At 35.2% G+C, this 22,814-nt stretch overlaps 1 protein-coding gene across 7 annotated transcripts in view; it reads right to left on the reverse strand.

Moving 5' to 3' along the window:
• The window catches only part of DGKB (diacylglycerol kinase beta), a 377,865-nt gene that overhangs the window by 248,137 nt on the left and 106,914 nt on the right, over nt 1-22,814 (reverse strand). For 5 of the 7 annotated variants that reach the window (XM_063152328.1, XM_063152337.1, XM_063152367.1 and 2 more), the window contains exons 3-7: nt 21,577-21,653; nt 17,326-17,346; nt 3,399-3,552; nt 2,100-2,135; nt 599-739 (exon numbers count right to left, since the gene is read on the reverse strand). In XM_063152328.1, the coding sequence (XP_063008398.1) occupies nt 599-739; nt 2,100-2,135; nt 3,399-3,552; nt 17,326-17,346; nt 21,577-21,653 (429 nt within the window). The remainder of the gene's footprint in view (nt 1-598; nt 740-2,099; nt 2,136-3,398; nt 3,553-17,325; nt 17,347-21,576; nt 21,654-22,814) is intronic. The other 2 variants (XM_063152375.1, XM_063152358.1) reach the window with 1 other exon arrangement.

Below are 22,814 nucleotides of genomic sequence, written 5' to 3' on the forward strand. Positions count from 1 at the left end.
CCAATTTATAGATCAAACTCACAGGGTTGTCTTTTTGATTTTTTAAACAGGTAGTAGTGTTGCATTTTAATGACCCAGGCCCCTAATTAAAAAAAAACCAAACAAACAAGCAAAACAACCAAACAAGAATTTCTACCTTCCTGTGTCAAACACTCCTTCCCAATAGTGATGCAGACTTAGATCATTCTTGGCTTTTCAGCATTCAATACCATTATAGAGCCCACAGCCTATATTTGCAACTACTCTTTGTTTGAATTAGGATGTTTAGTAGCAGTTATTCACCCCACCTATGGATCTCTAAGTAAACATATAGTTTGTCTGTTTTTCTCAGATCTGATACCAAACAAGACATGACAGTATAGAGAGCATTACTGTAACTACAGAACGTACAATCCTTACTCCTCATTTTAGCAAATGCTAGATAGAACAAATTTCATTTAAAATCTCAACATTAGCAGAATAAAAAATCATTTCTGCAATAAGGGTCACCTGGACCCATATTTTTATAATCCATCTGCTCAAAACTGGTTCTTAAATTCAGAAACAAAATATCTGATGGCTAACAGAAATATATATTTAAAATTAAAAAAGAACATACATTCTAGCTTGTCTTCAGGTCTTCCTCTTTCTAGCAATGACAAATAGCAAACAATATCCTTCAGCTGGATCATGTCTGGCAAATGTGAGTTGGCAGGAGTAGGAGGTCTGGATGTAGAGGTACCCTTGTTAAGTCTCAGACCTGGAAACAACCCATAGCCTTTGTTAGTCTGAACACACGATACAAGCAGAAAATGAAAACGGAAATTTTCCATGCATTCATCTTTGTTTTATCTGAATCACAGGTTACTTCTTAATTTAAATATAAAGTTTTAAACAGTTCATTTTCATAGTTTATTTATCTAAAGTAGAATTAAAATAAACTATCCAAAAAACCCCTCCCACCAATTACGGGAATGGCATAAACTTTTTTTTTTATTTGTGCTGATCTGATTTCATTTGACTACAAAACAATTTGGTGAATATTTTTGTCCTACCATACTAGATCCTAAGTATTAAAAACAATCCCTGCCCAAGTCTGCATCCACTTTCTTGTGCTTGTAAAAGCTTCATCTAATTTATAGATTAACAACAACTACACTATTGAAGATGTTTTAGTGTCAATGAAAACTCTACCAATACCCAAGTGAATTGTTATCCCAAAAACACAGCCAGATGTGTGTCAGTGCAGCACATACTTAAAACACAGAAGTCTCAGTGACAGACTACTGAGAAAATAAATTTAGAATTTAAATAATAGTCATAACAATTGCTCAGACATTGTGATTAATAACAGTTCCAGTGTACCACTTGGAATGAAAGTTTCAAAATTGCCAAACTTTTTATTTCAGTACAACATTAGTATCTGCAGGACCAAAATGAGGGAAAATGGAAAGGACAGCAGAACACAGAGAAAGGAGTAAGAAAACTTTCTTTGCAAGGTTGCTACATTTCTCACTGACTGAGAGTTGTCCCCTCTCTCCCTAAATTTAGCTTAAAAAACTTCATTGCAATCCAGATACGTCTTCAAAAGCCTACATTTTATAAGGTATGCCTGCATGTTATGAGATACACATGTTAAAACAATAAAATAAGGTAAAAAAGAGCAAATTGGTGTGTAACAACGTATTTTGGAATTAATTTCATTTTCATGGTTTCAGCAAACAATAAACACTAAAAGTAAATATTAAAGGAACAAAAATATTTAATAAGTCAATGTTTTGTTTGATGAGTTTTCATATCAGTTAAATGTCATTAAAATTAAGACACTGCAATATTTTATTCAGTTAAATGTTAGCTTTAATCACACAACTTACAGAAATAGTTTATATTGCGGTCTTACGCAATTCATACTCACAAAATAAAAAGGATTATAAAACCTGGGATAACTCTTCTCAAAAATAAATAGTGCTGAAATCCAAATGAAAATAAATAAAAATTTTAAGGTACCTTTTAACCTATCAGCTGCAAGATACAGGCTAAATTATTACTTCCTAATCAGAAGTGGGAAGGGGTGGCTGCAATGCACTGACTTACAGATGAGTTCCAGTCCTGCTGCTTACCTGGCATCTGTTTCCATCTCTCTTCAGACACCTTAACTGAAAATACAGTTGATAAACAGACATGAGTAGATCAAAAGAGACTAAGTGTAAAACAAGCACATACCTGACGGATTGATGAACCCTGCTACTCTCCTTGTCATTTCTCTAGCTCTCACTTACCCCTCCATTTCAGACAAAGTTATTTTCCAGTACAGTCAAGCTTTTTTCTTCACTATTGGTAACTTTTAAAAATTAATAGGTACCCAAAACCAAGTGTTTCCATAGTTTCCATTTGCACATCAAAATGTACCAATGCACAGGTTTTTTCCCCTTAAAATTTACAAATTATCAGGATCTAACATTTCATTTAAACCATGAAATTTAATTACAACATAAACCCAGTCAGTATATTTTCAAGCTCAAACAATTCTTGCACAAGGTGAACTGGACTGCCCCTCTGAATATGTTTTGAATGTAACAATTTATCAAATGGTCCTTCTGGCATTATGCTAAAAACATGGAAGCTTCCTAAACTGGTATTACATTATATTATCTCTAAAGTACTTAGTAACAGAAAAAAATTAAAAACTCTTGACAAACTTGTATAGGAGAAAAATATTTTAGGAGGCAACATCACAGAAAGAAACTTAACATACAGTTGAAACAACAACAGTAACAGCACTATCCTTAATAATGATCTTACAATAATTATCATTCTTATATTTTTACTACACATAGGAATAAAATATGTCAAAGAGAACTACAGTGAAAGTGAAGAAAGCTAAGTACAGCCTATACAGGGCAGAATTTAGCTGTGTCCTCTGAAATCAAAATCACTTTTGGTGATATACTAACACTTACCCAACATTTAACATATTGGCAGCTGCTAAGTGTGCAGGATTAATAACAACAGAATCACACCTAGACAGTTAAGAACAACAGCAGCAACTGGCACAGAGATGGCTGAGCACCAGCAGGAGCCTCCTGCATGAAGCTTGAAGATTTTTAAGTGATTGCACAGGAGAGTAGGCAACAAGAACATGTAACCATAGCAATTTGATTAGCATGAACATGACAAAAAATGTCCACTTGGTGTCTCAGCTGCATCATTATTGTGAGTTAAAAAGACGAAACCATTTAATTTCCATTCCTTTTCATAGTATTTCCTATTATGGTTGAGTTAGTTTTTCTAATTTCACAAATACCAGAAACAAAATCCCTCAACACATAGTTAAGAATTCCACATATTTACAGCTATTGGAAGTAAAACAGCAGGGTGAGGGAACCTTTAGGTCTTTAAGTACTGCTTTTATTACTTACCCCCAGAAAGGTGCTGTGGTTTGTTTTTAATTAATGGGCTGCAGTGAGAGATTTTGTTCCTAAATGATGTAAAAAGGTGTTCAATGAAATCATCTGGTAACTCTGCCTCCAGAAAAGTCTTCATGAACAGCTTGAACCCCTCTAAATCAATTGTCTGCAGTGAAGGGGAAGTAAAAAAGAAAAAAAATTGTAAAAAAAAGCAAATCACACTAATTCATCAAATAATATTCTGTTGACAAAAGCTTTGGATTGTTTTTGAATATACTGATTTCTGAAGATCAGACTGGTATACCTATTCTTGGAAGTGATTATTGAATTAAGTATTACTTTGAAAATTCACAGCGTTGCTATAATACCTCAGAGCACTGTGCAAAACAGCCCAGAGTAAATTCAGAGCACTTCTATCGGGACCCTGAAATCAAGTTCCATGCTCTCAAATGTCTTGATTAGCATCAAGGCGCCTACAGAGCTCCTAGGGATGTACTTAGCATGTCTTTAGCTTTTCCTATAATTAGGCAGACAAAAAGCAGGGGATTTGTTGATGCCTAATTCAGGGAATTGAAGGCCTCCTGTCTTTTCCTATGTGGCAACATGCTTTGCTGGTGTTTGTCAGAGATACTAATCACCCTGTCTCAAATAGGTTCAAATGAGAGTGCTCAGACACACAGTATTACTTAGAGGGGAAAAAACAAAAGTTGCCGATCCAGAACATTTGTCATTTAGCTTAATTTGGATTTGGTTTTGCTTTTGCCAGTGAGGTAAGAGCTAATTAATAAAACTCGTATGATGTTTTTTTTCTGTTAAAACTGCATTGTCAGTTTTAAGCAATAAAGTGAGTCATAGATTTTCTCAAGTTGGAAGGAGTACATAACAAGCAGTGAGTTCAAGTCCCTGCTCCTCACAGGACTACCTGAAACTAAACCATATCACTAAGAGCATCATCCAGATGCTCCCTGACCTCTGATGGGCTTGGTGCCATGACAAAAACATGCTCTGGAAAGCCTCTTCCACTGACCAACCAGCCTCCCAGTGAAGAGCCTTTTCCTGATGCCTGATCTGAACTTGCTCTGATGCAACTTCCTTCTGTTTTTTCATGTCCTGTTGCTGGTCACCTCCCCCTCAAGGAAGGTGTAGGCTGCAATGGGATCACAGCAATGCAAAGCATTATGATCCCATTTTATCCTGCTAATAGAGAATGAAGATAAAGGTATCCTGAAACATATCGACAAAACTGCGTATTTAGCATTACCTTTGTGATTGTAAAACTTATCAATTATTAATCTGATAAAACATAGTGTTACTTTATAGATCAAACAGAATAGCAACTTGTAATTGTTAAATAATTAAGGGATAAATCCACATGACAGCACAAAACTGACTTTGAGAAATTTCCCTATTCTTCAGGAATACTCCATATCTCCATAAAAAAGTCTAGTGCAACTCCTTTAGTTCATCACAGTGAACATGGAAGGAGGGAAAAGGCTACCAAGAATCAGCTTGAAACCATGCCAGAAAAAAGGAAATAGAAACCGAACTTTCAAAGGACTCCCTGAATTTGGAATCTGAGTCACAGTATAAATAATTTTAGCTATTATTTTAATATAATTTTAAGACTTAGGAAATTTCTCTTCCCCCAATTTCTTTGACTTTTACATTTTAATGTATTTATGAGATATTGAAAAATTAAGTGCATGCTAAATAAGGTGTTTCCCATTAAGAGCAAGACCTAACTACCAAAGGGTAATGTTTTAATGTGCATCATCATCCTTATGAGGGATCAACACCACAAATTGCAAAATCTGACTGACTCCTCTTGTGCAAGTCATAATTACAAGGAATTCAAGATTGGCAAAAGGGTATCTCTGCTGAGCTTCTAATAGAGAACACCTCATTTGAGAAAAAAGCAGTGGAACCAATAAAACTCTCACCTCCTGAAGATAAATATAGCAGAGACTGAAAAAAATTTTCACAATGCTCAAGATGGGTGTAAAACAGAAATAATCACCTTGGACATGGACTCATTATCTTTATCTCATCAGACAGCTTCAGCCACGCTCTTACCTTGGCAAATCATACACTGTTGCATTCATGCTACAAACTTTATAGTTTTTCTCTCTAATAAAGCCACTGACATTTAATTCTGTTTATAAACTGTTTATAAACCATGAATCACAATAACAAAGGGATTTGTATCAGCATCCAAGTAAATCAGTAATTAGTTACACTAATATACACTATATGAATGTATTTTTTATCTGCAAGCATAACAAATAAATTAATCACTAAATCAACTGACTTTAACAATGTGAAATTGCTTTGTTAAATTGTGCATTAATGAAATGTGTCTTAGCTATCTCACTGAATCATATACACAAAAAAACAGCTAAGTGAAAATGGAAAGTAAACCAAAATTATAATCCCATTTCAATTAAGGTTTATGGATGTAAATATCTTTACACTACCTTAACTTTTTCTTTATTTATCTTGTCTGTGGATTTTATGTATATTGCAAAAAAAAAAATTCCCTGAGTTTAGAGCCACCTTAAATTTTTTTAACTGCTGCGTGAGTAGCATTGGTTCTCCAAGCTGCCAGCAGTAACTAAATCCCTAATGCTGTGGGTTTTGTTGTTTGGTTTGTTTTTTTTTTTTTTTTTTCACTTAATGGGTTCAGAATTATAGCAGTGTAGAGAACTTGAAAAATAAGCAAGTTTGAAATTATGTACTTCCTTCTTCCTGAAGACCCTTTCTCAAAGATGTTCAAACTTGTCAATATTTTGTAAAAATGTTCTGACTATCATTGAAGCCAATATCCTCCAACACATGTTCCAAACTGCTAGAAAATACAAGAAATACTAATGTAACACATGACTCGGCTACCATGTCCATTTATTACATTTGACATCCTGAGTTCCAGCAACCAGGGTGGCTCTGCAAAGGACCAAAGACAGAGTGTGGTTGTTCTAAAGGTTGTTTTCAGCCAGGTTTCTTCAGCTGACAGTGCTTTATCCTCTGTTCTAACATGCTCTGCGACCTGTATTCCCCCAGGAGAGCAGCAATATTCATATTACCAGAGTTCGGATGCTGTATATCCGAAAGCTTTCAAATTATAATGGAAGTTAGTCAGGAGCTGGCAAATTACTTGAATATACATCAGAAATGTTTAGAACGGCCAAAAATGCAGGTGCAAAATCACATGCTGTATGTAAAGAATGTATAAAACCAATCCTGCCTAAGGGAGATCTCTGTGTAGGGCCCTATGATTAGGTTCTTGCCTAAAACCTCAAAATCTGGGATTATAATTATAATTATATATATTATACTGCATAGCTGAAAAACATTCTAGAAGACCTAACATAATTGGTGTAGATTATCATGTTATAAATGAGCTCTAAAATGGTACGGTAATTTCTGGATATTTGTTTTTGCAAATGTATATAAAGCAAATAAGAGAACTAAGCTAGTGTACAGTACACCCAGAAGTAGTTTGGATCATCCATCAAGCCATTTCTCTATTCTGAAAAATTATAGCCATTTCTCTATTCTGCAATTGTTGACTATTTTTCTTTTTCCTCATGGAACTTTACCCTTCTAAAACAGGGAAATGCTGCAGCCCTTCCTTTAATTACCAGCACTTCCCCCTAACCCCAGCCACTTTTCAAATGTATTGCACAATGTTTTGGTAAGCAAAAAAGACAAAAAAAAAAGGAAAGCAGAGTACAATAATCTTCCACCTTAACATGTGCCATGCTTGATCTTACTTTTAAATTTCACTGTCACTATCAGAATTTCTCAGATGAAAAGTTCAGAGAATTTTGGTATGGTTTGAAAATTATTTATGCTAATGAATTCACAAAAATTAATTAAACACTTCAGATCAATAACATCAGAATAATATATAAACCATAATGGTGGATGTGGTTTTCTTAAGCATGCAGGCTAATTGCTTAATTTTCAACAGTTGCTTGCATTCCAGAAGCTCCATCTGAATTTAAATTAATTTGAGAAAAAGGGATTTAGCATTTTCCGTGATGTTTCAAAAGTGAGGGGATGAGAGGATGTACCAAACTGACAACAATTAGCATGGCAACATTAATTAATTAATTAATTCCACTGCACAAGAGACTATCAGGGCGTAGGAAGATTATGATCACAAGTTTAGGGATTTCAGGAAAATTTTCAACATAACAGAGATAAAATAGGACACAGTTCAATCAGAAAAACATGAAAGAACTTTCAAATAATTTGGCCTAAACCTTCTGAGGGAGTCCAAAAGAAAAAAATCTGTGCACTTTTAGCTTTGACTCTAATAAAATCCTTGCCTGTAGGTCACAGAAAAATAAAGGGGTTTATACTAATCATTTAAAACCGAATTTCTATTTTTATATATCAAATTTATTCTCCAAGTTTATTGGAGGTCCTTTTCTTTTACAAAAAGAAACTTCACAAAAGACTTCTGTATTACTGGGTAATAAAATTTCATTTGGTAATGAAAAATTTTGGTATAACTCCAGAGAAGTGCACATTAAAAACCACCATATTTTTAGCTATTTTAAGCAAAAAAATTCATATAAAATTTATTTTATTATATTTTTAGAAGTAGTTGGTTCCTACTCATAGATTTTATCAATATTTTCAAACATCTGAATATAAGGAAAAAACCCTAAAAATTATATATTCATCTTGGAGAAAAGAAAAGGAAAAGGAACGTAAGACATGAGCAACACTGCATAAATTTAAGTTTCATCATTATTTTTAGCAAATAAAATGTGTAAACCATTAAACAATTTTCTTCTTTTCTGAATGCAAACATGGAACCGGACTCACTATGACCTAAGGCATAGAGAAATTAAAAATGTGCATCTTTTCCTACACCACAAATTGCTGGTGAAAATCAGTAACATTTCATTAACCAGCCACAAAATTTCAAAATTAATCCTAGCCCTAAACTTCCAAAAAGCATTTAATCCATAAGTATTGCATTTTGTTTGTTTGTTTGTTTTTTCTAAGCTCCTTCCAATTATATAAAGAAGAAATGGACCAAAGGTTTATAATGAGGTCTAAGTCACTGACTGGCCACAGGAAAGAAGGTTCTCACTAGATATGTTCACAGAAAAATAAAATAATCCTCAAAAAAACAAAGTATGTGCTATGCCCCAAGTTCAACTGAGACCATCATTTCCTTCTGAAAGCAGAGAAAAACTGACAGATTTTTTTCCTCTTGTAGGGAAAAAAAAAAAATCTCCTGGTAAGGACAACTTGCCAGTGGGAATCAGCTTGGCCGATTTCCCATTTGCCTGAGGAAACTCAAACCTGTGTCTGAAAAGAGCATCCAAATATCAGGAAAGAGCTGAAGAAACACTGAAGGCAAAAATAAGGCTTCTGTACATCTACAAAATTATTAAATTAAATATTTATTTGTAAAAATGTGAAAGAACAAATTACTGATTAACTCCTATGAATGAGGTGATCCCAACATGTACTCACAGAGATGTATCAAAAGAGAAGCCAAAATGTTTCAGCTGTTAAGGCAGTACTTCTGGACACATGGAAAATTTTAAGATGTTTACTTAGATTTTATAGAAAATAGATGATACAAGATTTTATTTATTTTCTTTTTTAAATTGCCATACCAGAGTTGGATGCTATCTCTACTCAGAGAGGAAATAATCCATTCAAGATCTACACCTATGCTAGAAGAAACAGAACAAATATATGTATTGCATATACATAAATAAATATTCATCCATACACATCATCACATACTAATGCTAAATGAAGCAGCAAACAGCAATTATAGATTGTTCAGTGAGGTACCTCAGTGCCTCTGGGACTGTAACATGTAATCTCACATCCTGCATGCATTTTACAATTAAATTTTTGGATGTATGCATTAGTCCAAAACATCTAACAATTGTGGGGTTTTAATGTTAATTCCATGAAAAGATTACCCACAAAAAAATCCATCAGTGCAAAAAACTCACTGTTACTTTCTTATAATTAAAAACAGAAGAAGCAGTTTTCATGACAGTGAAACAAAGCTAATTAATCTGTCTTTATTTCCACATATTGTGAGAACATTCCTGCCTTGATGTCTGACTAAGCAAACAGAGAGAGATTTGCCCAGATCTGGAGTTTCAACTGAATTTTTCTTGGTAAACAACCCATACCAAACCAGTGTGTTTTGGTGGAAATTTTTCTGAAGATTAAGGCTTATGGCAGCCTTCACTGTAGAAGGAAGATACAAATAATCAGGATTTGCTCTGCCAACTCCAATTACTTTGGAGAAAATTCCTTCATTCAAATAGCCCTTTGAGAGCAGGACAAAACAGAAATTATTAGAAGAATTAGAAATTATTAGAAGAATTACCCTCATAATACTATTCTTAGAATAGTATAATACAATGAAAGTTTATCGCTGAATTCTGTCATGCCTTATACATTTTTTAAGATAGGAATAAATGAAGTTAAAGCAACACTAGCTATATGGGTAAAAAGGGGCAACTGTAAAAGGTAATACCATATAGCACCTATTTTTCTTAAAACAGAAGTCTGGAAAGAGAGAGACAATGCCATTTGTATATCTAAGGAGGTGAGTATCTAAGGAGGTGACATCTGGGCCAAGCAAGCAGAGGTGGAAATTATCAGTCTTTCTCCCAAACTTGTTTACAACCCTACCTCCATTGCAGCTTGGCTGTCATGGAGGCATCACTGGGTAACTGTGTATGAGGTAGGGAAAAGGCTGGAACCGAGTTGCAGATCCCAGATTTGGAATCAGAAATTTCAACCATATCTGTAGGCAACCTACTTGGAGCAGCTGCCTGACACTCTTAAGGAAAATGATGATGGAGAAGACAAAAGGAGGTTTGTGAGTTATAAAGAATAATCTGCATTCAGTGGAGAGTGAGGTAAGATCTAAAAGTACATCCTCAGAACTCCATAGTTCCTTCTACCCCAGCAGATAAAAGCTCCTGGCAAACTCTTTAACAGCTCACCAAACATTCTGATATATTTACCCATTTTTCTATAAAAATACATTTAAAAAATCAATTATGTAGAAAATTCTTTAGGCCTGGCCTTTTGTTGTCCTTCTGTATCTCAGAAAAACTCTCCTATGAAGACAGGCTGAGAGTTGGGGTTGTTAAGGAGAACAGAAGGCTCTGGGGAGACCTTAGAGCCCCTTTCAACCTCCCTAAAGGGGGCTGATAAGAAAGTTGTTGAGGGACTTTTTACAAGGGCAGGTAGGGACAGGACAAGGTGCAAGGGCTTTACACTGAACAAGGGTAGGTTTAGGATAGGTATTAGGAAGTTATTCCTAGTGAGGATGGTGAACTGAAATAGGTTGCCCACAGAGGCTGTGGATGCCCCATCCCTGGCAGTTTTCAAGGGCTCTGACCAACCTGGTCCAGTAGAAGGTGTCCGTGCCCATGGCAGAGGTCTTGAAACTAGATGATCTTCCTGCCCAAACTATTAGCTGATACTGTTTTTCCCTAAACCTGAACACTAGTTTATCCTTTTTAAGATACCACACAAAGATACCACATCAAGCACACATAAAAAAGACAAATTTGAACAAATGGTAATCACTGAACTACAAAAAAAGATTACTAAAAAACTTTCATTTTAAAGAAGTGGAAGTCACAAAGAAACTAAAGACCTGGCAACTGATTAAATACAGTTTTCAGGATAAACTACATATTTCAAGAGAGTTTCCAGGATGACACTGATTACTCTGACAAAAGAATTCACAAATATGAAGAAACAAAACCATTAAAAATAGTGTGGGGTTTTTAGGCGCACTAAAAATCTCATTTTATTCATAGCTTAAAAAGTAGTCTGGAATGCTTCTAATAATTCAATTACTGCACAAAAGACTACAAACCTGACATCAAAGCAACCACTATTTTCCATAATATCATGACCATTTGTGGATTTCTTTGCAATGTATCCAATATATCTCATAGATTTGTGATAAGATGCTTTTTACCTTACTAACATCACTAAAGATTGCATGTATCTTACTTCCCTGTCTACTCCACACCAATGGCATAAAGCAAAGCTCTTGCTTCCCACTTCAATTTCTTTTGAATCCCAGATAGGCAGAATATGAGGGACTCCAAGGAAAAACAAATGAGCATCAGTCTATGCTTAATATGCTTTAAAACACCTCTAATTACTATGATAAGAGTTCTGTTTCTTCTTAAGCACTCACTGATAAGTACATTACACTAATTTAGTGCTACTTCCCAGAGGGTGAGTCTCAGTCTCAGGAAGAACAGGAATTGAAGGCCTGGTTTCCAAATAGCAGTTATGATTTTGCTTGGCAAAATAGCAAAAAAAATCAAGTTTCTTCTAGCTTTGTATCACACATATATAGACCAACACTCAGCTAAAGCCACAGGTCTTTAACTCCTGATTATGGCTACAACATATTATGGAGATGCCTTAAAATGCCTGATTGTGTCCCAAGCAGCAGAATGGCTCCTAACACCCTGAGCAACTCAGAAGAAGCTGAACTCCATCTACAAACACTGTTTGTATTTGATTTTGTCCTTTCTCCTAGAGCAGTTAAGCTGCTCAGTTTTGTAACTTGCTTTTCTGCTTTACTGATGGTTAACACAGATATATGTAAGATTAAGAAAGATCCAAGTATTCATATTGAAGATTTATGCATTTATATGTATGTTCTGTGCCAACACACAGAACACTACACGGTATAGACATCAAAAGTCAGTAAATGCCAATATGGAGAATACAGAAAACATGGTTCCTCAGTGAAAAACAAGATATATACAAGGAAAATTTTGCATCTTTTTACATAGAAGGTTTTTAACTTTGCTATGTAGTATTTTAACTCCTACCATACTAATACATTTGAAGTGAACCAATAATTTATTAAGATAATGGAAGCTTTTGACTCAAGATCTATCCTAAACACTGCAATAAAGGAGGTCTAACTGCCTCCTATATTTTCCTAACTAGCATAAGTACAACAACCAGTTCTTCTGGATGATATGTTGAAAGAAGGGAGAGAAGCTGTATCATTACTTTCTTTCTTTCTCCTCACAAGACACCAAAAAATTAATAGTCTCTTGACAAAAGAGTTGCCATTGTGGATGGAGCAGGGCAGGGAGGGGTAGAATAATACTCCTTTTATTCCTCCCCACCACACTGGCCACATAAATGGGAACAAGACATGATCTAGTGTTTGAAATTAATCTCCACCCATAAATTCTTTTAAAATACCACATTCCTTTAGGTCTTTCATTCTTTTAGATTTGTACAAAATATTTCAGCATAAGCCACTATTTTCAGCATCCTGGAAAAACAGAATGTAAGAGTGAGAAGAAAAAAAGAGAAATCATTGATTTCAAGAGATTTCCATGACATATGGTTTTCATTTATTAAAAAGAACATTTCACACGTAACAGAAAGAGAATCATGTTGAAATGTAGTTTTCAATTGATTACTTTTAAAACTCTGTTGTCTGATCTCCTAATGGTGCCAAAAATATAATCAGCTTTCATCTACTGACAGTAATTGCTCTGGGTTATTTTTTGGGATTGCATAAATTCCTTTAACTGATTATTTCTTTGTAAACTACTTATATTGACCCAATATGTGAAAAATGAACTGCTGACTAAGAGGAGATATTACAGGGCCTTGATTCACACATTGTGCTATGACAACACTGGCAAACACTGATGTGAGTGCATTAGTGACAATGATGTGATTAGCTGTGAATACCAGTGCTAAAAGTCAAAGTCTTGAAGATTCATTGATTATCACATGTCAAAACCTGACATTGCCAAAAGATGTGAAAAAAAAGTGGAGAGACTATATACACAGGATTAACAAGCTAAAACCCATGAGTCACATGAGAATGACTAAGTTCATGGTGTTGAAAATGTATTTTAAATATTCATTCAAATTAAATTTCCAATTTCTCATGAAGACTTGCTTTGGGCATCAGGGTTAAATTCAGTTTAAATTCAAAGCCCTTATCATTTTCTGATCTAAGCATTCAATTTAATACAGTTTTTACATAATTAATTTTGAAAATTCTGTTAACTAAATAAAACTATTTCTTAGCTATATCAGCATTCAAATTAATATGTACATGTATGAATGTTTAAAAAAAATTTTAAAACCCACATGCTCTCACAGCCTGCTCCTACCAAATACTCCATATGGACAAATAATATTTGGATATTACCAATACACAGACATAAATTACTGCCAAAATTTTCTGCCAGCTCTTCAAAGAAATAAGCTTAACAAAACATCTAAAATGGAAATGGGAAAACTCCATTTTTATGCAATAATTAGATTTTTAAGCATAACAGTCTCATGTTATTAAAATAAATTGATACTAATTACCAAAATAAGTCTGAAATGCATTCACCAGCTACTGCAGTCTCATCTCAATCTTACATGCAGGTAAAAGAAAAACCAAGCACTTTTTTATCAGCAGCTTTTCCTTAATACACAGTGCTATATTTGCATTAGTTTGTATATCCTTAAGTACTACATACATAAGTACTTGTATTTAATACCTAACTCTTACTGAATATGCTACATTTACTATACAAAGGTGAGATTTTGTTTTTTCAAGAAGAGTGATGCATCACATACTTTTAGAAGGCTCTTGTAGAAGATTATCATTCAAAATCTACCTGAAATTTTTACATATCAAACAAAGTTACAAGCAGAAAGTTTGCATCCTATCCTAGAAGAATTGGTCAGGAAAAATGGGGTAGGTAGCATAGTTCAGACAAAGGCCAAATAAAATAGTAAAGTTAAGGAATCCCTGAAAACCATCAGTTATAACAAAAAGTTCTGGTTGAAACAAACAATTTATCTGCATGTGCAGATTGTGTAAAAACCTACTCATGGACAAACATGTCTGAATTGGAATTTTCATAAGGTGCTTAGAATTAAGAAAAATAATTTTTCTATGTATGTTCAATGGCAGTGGTATTCTCGCATATTTTACCTGTAATGACCCTGTCTGCACATTGTAAATTTTTGTGGAGGTTATTTCAGCTGCATTTTTAAAAAATACTTGCTACAACACTTTTAGTAAGAAAACTAATATGTGACAATGTCATGTTACCTGTTATTGCTCATTCCTCCCTCTTTAAAGTTTTAAAGATACAAATTAATAAACTTTCCCTCCATGAATGAACATGAAATCTCTCTTTGCTGAGATTTAACACAATCGGAGCCAAACTGGCACCTTCACTGGTAATAATAACATACACCAACAGAAAAAGGTTTAAAATATCCTGTTCCATTTGTCAACAAGTTACATCCACTTTATACTAAGTAAATGTACAGACTTTAGTAAAAGTGGAGCTATACTAATCAACCTAAGTTTGACTTTCTCCTCACCAGTATTTAAAATTATAGCTTAGAAAGAATTAAAAGGATATGAGGAGTGGCACGGGCTCAATTAGAATGTATATATTTGTATCTATCAGTATATCTACTGCACAAGAAGACTTCAAGACATTTCCATTTGTCGATGAATTCCTGCACTAAATTATTTTTAGTGAAAGTATTTTTGCCACATTTTGTTTTCCTATGCAGTTTCATAAACATTATCTAGATGCCACCATGCAGGTCAATCAAGCATGGCTGAAGTCATCACAATGAAAAAAAACCAGAACATAACATATTGTTCTTCATAATGAAAACAAATAACACCTCCCCATCATAATTAAATAGGCTGTCTAAAGCTGTTTGTCTTTTTTAACATGTGATATGTAAATGAAAGTGATAATAGGCTCATTAAGTTTAAACAAAAGCTACTGTACAACACAAGAATATAAAGGAAAAAAAGGATAAAACTAAGTTCCTAAAGCAGAGAAGTGTATCAAAAGGAAAGAATGCCAAAGAAGCAGATTAGCACTGGTAGCACAGACTGACTAAAGGAGATAGAGAGAGACCAGTAAAGATAATTTAAAATGTTCAAAACTGAATGGTTTTGCAGCAGAAATTGACTATCTGAAATATTTCACACCTCAGTGCCCTCAACACGCTCCACAAAAAGCAGGCTCCCAGCCAGACTGCCAGCATCTCTGCCTGGCAGGCTTCCCAACTCTCTAGGTATCCAGAAAGCTTTCCCTAGAAATTTTGCCCATGGAGTCAGAAAAACAGAGTTCCCAGTGTCTCAAACCTAGAGGTTTCTGCTGGTGATACACACAAGATGTTACATTCTTTTCTTCTGTAGCTAAAAAGATACAACTTCAGCTTCTTACATGTGAGGGACAGGCTTCTCCTACATTATATATGCTATAAATCTGCACATCCTACTAACCTTCTGTAAATTAGTTCCAATTTGAGTTCACTTCATCCCATCATTTGGACAAAAGCAGAAAGATGTAACTTCTGCAGTACCTTTTTTATAGAAAATTAAACCTTCCTATTTGTAGTGGAAATACTGCACTTAATATATTATAATCTGGCAAGATCTTTACAGGAATTTAATATTAATCTGTCACATCAAAGAACATAGCTGAGGCAAAGAACACAAAATATCCTTCCAAACCATATTACTGCGTGCTTGAAATTTTAACTACTTTTCCACTAATGTCAATGAGCCTAAGACACTCCCTCATCTTGCAAGTTTTGTCTTCTTTCCAGACTGCCATGGCCACAGGAACACTATTACAACATCCCAGTAACATCCTTCTCCTCTTCATGACTAAACCACAATGATAGCCTGCATTCATCTTGTGACCAACTACATACATGTCAATTTATCTGATAATGCCAGCTGGACCAGGGTACACCACACTCTACCCTGCACACACGCATCTCATTCCATTTACTTAACCCATTACTTCATCAAGCTTTTCCAGTGTGATAATAATTCCCAAAATTAATTTAGTTTGTTGACTCTATTATTATTCACCTACTCATTTGACAAAGTAATTAGCTAAATACTGATGAGATTACACTCAACATTGGTCACAGACAAACTGCTTTAATGCTGAAACACTCTCTTTCAGGACCCTCTGAAGTCACTCTCTTAGCTTATTAAAAAAAATAAAGAAATAATGTCAGTCATCTGAAGAAAGCCCTGTTGCCAATGGGGAGTTCTGCTCTTAACACATCTCCAAAAGTTCAACTGGCCTCTGACCCCGAAAGTTAGGGGTTCCTACAAAACTTCCCCTTTCTCTCTCTTGACTTTCTCATTGCTCTCATGTTCTGGCTGCCTCTTCCAAGAACAGCAGAGCTGGAGTTTTTTAACACCTCTGTGTTACCAAGAAAGGATAACTAGGTCACTTAAAAAAAAATAGTTCATTTGATTAGTCCTTCTTCCTTTCCTTCTTTTTTCCTTTCTACCTTTATGCCTTGTTTGAGGCTACTGAAGTTCCTCAGGTGCAGTTTCTTGTGTTGATGATCAGCATTTTAACCATTTCCCTTGCAATTGCTGTAAAGTCACAATTGCTCAAAGCACAGCATAAGCCTTATTCAAATTACTATATCTGCAATTTTAAGCCTGCTACATATAAATGGTATTATATGGTTATAGAAATCAGTATTTAATATTTTTTCCTGAGATGTGTTCTTGTCATTTCAGAATAATACAGACCATTATGAGATCTCACAGTAAAGAGAAATTTCCGTGACAAGTATGGAACAAGCCAATTACTTGCTCTTAACTTATTTCTCAATATTAAACTCAATTAATGTTAGTAAAATTATGTACTGTGAATGACAAAAATGAAATTCACTCAGTGAAAAATTCTGCCAGCAGAGAAGGAATGCATTCTGGTTTCAGATTTAAATACTACTCTATTATCAGCAAAAATAGCCACATGCAGTATTTATTAATAAGTACATCTCAATGGAAGCCTACAAATAAAATATACTGCACCTATGCATAAAGAAAGAAAAAAATCAAATTAGCATTACTTACTTGATTAAGTATATCTTGTTTCTGTAACACATGCAAGGAAAGAAAGAACATACATACATTAGTGCAGTGTCATAACACCCAAGCTCTGTAATTATACTAGAAATATTTTTAGTGAAAGGTTAGTGATTTAGATGAGCAGGTTTAAGACATTAGATGGACTATCCCATTTTCTTGTGTTAGCTCTTAAGTCAAGAAAATGCTTCTAAGTCAGCTCTCTAGTCTTTATTAGACCGTGCAAGCAATTTATTTCTAACCATGCAATGACAGACATCCAAGATAGATAAATAAATATAATGTTAGTATTTCTTCCGCATGTACTTTAAAAAAAGCATTAAAAACTGTTAACTAGAAGAGCTGTAAATGAAACTGAATTCAGTTATCAGAACTGAATATTCTAAAATCCAAGTGGAAAAATCATGGAGATGATCCTCAGTGCCACTACATGGCACATACAGGAGCACCAGGGGATCAGGCTGGGCCAGCAGGAGTTTCATAAAGGCAGATCCCGCTTGACTCCTGGGTCCTTGACACCTGAACCCCTTCTATGGCAAGGTGAGCTGCTTAGTACATGAGGATATTGTCTACCTGGACTCCTGTAGAATTGTTATCATCAAGGTTGGAAACGACCTCTAAGGTTTTTAGTATGTCCTCTAACACTGGATTCTCCTAGAGAAACTGTCTGCTCATGGCTTAGACAGGTGCACCTTTGCTGGATTATAAACTGGCCAGGTGGCTGGGCCTAGGGAGTGGTGCTAGGTGGAGTTATATCCAGTCAGAAGTGGTTTTTCCCAGCACTCACCAAGTCCTGCAATAGATCTTTATCAATGATCTGGACAAATACAGACTTGCACCTTAGTCAGTCTGAAGATGATGCCCTGTTGGGCAGGAGCTTTGATTTCCCACTTGAGGGTAGGAAGGCTCTGCATAGAGACCAGGACTGGCTGGATCAGTGGGCTAAGGCCAGGGACATGAGGTTCAACAAGGCCAAATGCCAGTGCTGCACTGGGGTCACAGTGAGCCTGGGCAGCTCCACAGGCTGGGGGAAAATTGTCTGGAAAGCTGCCCAGCAGAAAAGCAGTTGGGGATGCTGCCTGACAGCCTCTTGAAAATGGGCCAGTGTGTGCCCAGGTGGCCAAGAAAGTCAATGGACTCCTCAAAATCAGGATGCACTCAAAAAGGATGACAACACTAGGTCCACAAGCACACAGTGCTGTGTACTCACTGCCCATTTAGACACTGTCTTTAGCTCTGCTTTCCTAATTCTTGTCAACCTATTCAATGCTCTGCTCAAAGTGAAATGGATGAAATTAATAAAAACAGATCTTGAATGATGAAAAGAACATTTATCAATCACAGCGTCCCAAAAGGCTGGTCTTAGACAATGTATCTTATACCATGTATAAAATATGTTCTTAATTGTATCTTTGATATTGACTTAGAGAAGAACATGAAAGGGCAGGTGTTCAGTAGTAGAAATTTTAGGCATTTCCCTTACACTGAAAGCAGAGAGTAAAAGTTCCATAAATAAACTCCCTATAGTAGATAAACTTTTGATAATTATATACGCCACTTTCCATAAATCCTAAAATCCACTCACTCAATAAATGATATATTAACAAGATATAAAATAATGTAAAACAAACCAGATTATTTCAGGTATCAAGTTTTGAATACCAATTATTTTGCTATTTACATTCCATTAGATCAGCCTGTGACAAAAAAACTGCACTGTAGGACCAATGCAGTGAAAATATTCCTGAACCCTTTAAATATGTAAGTAAATATGTAGTATATATTTAATTAAATATATCCCTCTGATGAATTTGCCATAGGTCTAGGACCCATGTTTATTGGCAAAGAACTGACATCATCTTTTGGTAGAACAAGACTTAAACCATTTGGAGTATTTATAAGATAATTATCTAGTAAAGAGAGAGGTAAAAAGAAAATACGATGGTATCCTCTACAAAACAAGACAACAAGGCAGACGTGCTGGAAACAAATAGCTGCACTAAGACTGATGCCAGCTGGATCAGTTAATTTCTGTCATCTCATTTACATATAACAGTTAATTACTTATAACCAATCCACAGAGTCCTCATCCAACCACATAAAATCAACTTGCAGATCATTCCACACAGCAGGTTGAATGCATGCCAAAAATATAGACACACCTGTGCAAAGGCAGTTTGCTTGTCAGAATAGAATATTCACTCAGTGTCAGAGGAAATTTCAGCCACTTTGCTTTCAGTTCAGCTATGGCATGAACCTTGAGCTAACAGACCTTATTAGATCCAAAGTAGCTTTGCTGCTAGCTATATTTTCTTTATGCTGCGCTCCCTGAAGCCTAAGTGCTAAGCAGCAAAGTACAGAAGTTTCCAGGGTTAGCCTAGGTCCAGTACTGACCCAGGAGTCAGCGAACAGCTTGATTCCTGCTGAAGACATTGAAGTCATCACAGGATGCCTGTCTGGAATTCCTTCTTGCCCTACCCTCCTCCTGTCCTGCTCCCTGCCCTGGGTACTTTGCTCCTCTGGAATGTTACAGTGCACTGGCAGAATTCTGCAAATGAAGAGCTGTGAAACGAAAAACAGGGAGACACCATGCAGAGTCACAGACTCATCTCAAGACCAACTGTGCTTATTAATTCCAGCTTTGTACGGATTTTGCCAATTCACCTGGCTTCAGTCAGAACAGTTTTCCTGGGCACCCATCTTGCCATGACTCAACTTCCATGTGGCCCCCAATGGGAAGAATGACTTTGTTAAAAGAGACTAATCACACCACTTTAGGTAATCATGTTTATATAGAATCGACAATTGGGAAATATGCTACCTGTACGGCAACGTATTATTTAAATACACACAGCATGCACAGTTTTTTTTACTTTAACAGGGTATGCTTCACAAAACTGAGCATGTATGATGACTGAAAATATGTGAAGAATTAGAACAAAAAACATATCATAGATTAAGACCATTTTATCAGTTCACATTTTTCCTAAAGAAAAAAAGAACAAAACCAAAACTATTGCCTGTATTCTAACAAAAAGCAGGAAAAGGAGGTCCTACAGCCTGTGGATGATCAGAGCTTTCCCATCCATTTAGATTCTTTTAATGTACTTAAGTGGAATCCTGGAAATCTAAGATGATCACTTACAGGATCAACTCACACTATTTTACTGAATTACTAATTTTTTTTTCCTCATAAACTGACTAAAACAACTAGCATTATGCCCAGCCAATTCAAAGCATCAAATGATTTTTCAATACTTAATAAGCTAAAACTCATTAGTTGATAATAATTGTATTAAATAAAATATATTTTCAATAATTTTTTGCATTTTACATCCTGAAATGTAAGATCTAGTAATTTTCATAATGGTTAGCACATATTTCTACCCTGAATTTCATATAATGTGAGCACAGTCAGAAATATTACTATCAGAAACATTACTGAAACAGGTTTTTTATTTAGCTACATTCTGAATCACACTATTAGGATGTGCTAAGCAAATGCAAATTTTAATTGAGGATAAGAAAAGAAAACAATCTGCCTTTTTCTTCCAGCCAAATCAGAATACCTTGTCTAGTGGTGAATCTGTAGTGACAATATGCACACATAGCTTTTTTCAGCTGAATTCTTTGTTTCATAACATCAGAAAATCCCACAAACAGAAACAACACAAGGCAAACAGAATTTACAAAGCAATCTTAATGGACTTTACTTTCATAACTTTTGAAACTATGCTTAACATTTCCCATCTTCAGACACTTGGAAATCCTATTAATCTTATCATAAGGGTTGTGGAGGTGTTTTGGATGTTTGTTTTTTATTTGGGGAAAGGGAGAGAGAAGGGGATCTGTGCGCTGATTTTGGCTGGGATAGAGTTAATTTCCTACACAGTAGCTTGCATGGAGCTGTGTTTTGGACTTGTGTTGAGAACAGCGTTGATAACAGAGGGATGTTTTAGTTATTTACAAAGAGTCAAGGCCTTTTCTCACAGCTCTCCAGCAAGGCAGCTGAAGGTATGTAAGAATTTGGGAAAGAGCACAGTTAGGATAACTGACCCCAACTGACTACAGGGATATTCCAGATGATATGGCATCCCGGTTTTTTGCTTCCCAAACACTTTCAATTACCCCAAATACCTGATTTATAAATAATCTTCTATTTAAAATGCTAAGAATGATGCTATATAATTTACAAACTGTCCCCATAATTTCTGATCATTAAGAAACAAGAGAAATTACCCCTTCGGGATTATATTTTGCTAACACGCCATTGCCATGGAATTCTTCTAAGACATCCTTAATTTTCTTGGTGGAATCTGGATAAAAAAAATAAAGAGAGAGAAATTGAAAATACAGAACACTGATTTACATAATATGAACTGTAATTACAAAACAACCATCAAAACTGCTAATAGCTTTTCACAATGCACATCAGTAATTTTCTGTAGCTGCATGAGAGCTGTGGGCACAAAGAAAATGAGAACATACTTTACCTTCTTAACAACTACTGTAAAAACCGGCAAGTAAACATAAAATGCTCAGAAAAAAAACACTCTTTGATCTAATCCTTAACTGTTAAATAGCATATTTCTGAAGGAGTTTTTTTCAGGACTATTTCAAGTAATTTTTCTTGTCCTTGAGTCAACCAGAAAATATGGTCATTTCCACCAGCACTATAAAATCTCCTTTGGCAGAGCTGCCAGTGAGTACAGGAGCTGGACAATATCAAGATAAATGGGAACGTTCCAGAAAAAAACTCTTCAGCGGTCACATCACAGAATACAAATGTTCTCAAAACCTCAATTTTTGCTGAACTCTCAGGAATCCTAAAAACTATTAGCTTCAGTAACTTCTGTCTAACAGAACTGTGTAAATCCCTGCAGTTTGGAATCAGGTAGATATAGGTAGATATGATTTTTTTCCAATTTTTTTTTAACTACGTGCAGAATAACAAAGCAATTACTTCAGTAAGCTGCCATTACACTAAAGCCTTGAATTCAGATTCACTTAGAACTCATCATGCACATAACCATTTTTTTTCCTCATTTAACATCTCAGCAATAAAAGAAAAATAACTGCAACTCATTTGTTTCTTTAAAATGCAGTAGTACAATGGTCAAATGTGCATAATGGCCACAGGACCATGAACTAGTAATGAGTACCAAAGCAGTGAATAAGAGAATAGGTGAACGTTACATCTGTAATTTTATTTCTACAACAAAACCTGGAAGTAAAGTAGAGAAGCAAAGAGCAAACCAAGAACAGGACTCTCTAGAGCAATTATTCAGGCACTTAATACTACAAACATTAGGACCTAAAATGGCTTCTCTTAATTAAGTCAACAAAATATGGCATTGTAATAGTTCTTAGACATTAAAGAAACGCAGCATCTTAAACGTGACTCTAAAACAGCAAATTATGTGACCTGAAAGGAGAAAATGTAGCAGCCAAGGATCTGAACAATAGTTATGTAACAG

Source organism: Melospiza melodia, chromosome 1, assembly GCF_035770615.1.
Source record: "Melospiza melodia melodia isolate bMelMel2 chromosome 1, bMelMel2.pri, whole genome shotgun sequence".
Taxonomy (NCBI): domain Eukaryota; kingdom Metazoa; phylum Chordata; class Aves; order Passeriformes; family Passerellidae; genus Melospiza; species Melospiza melodia.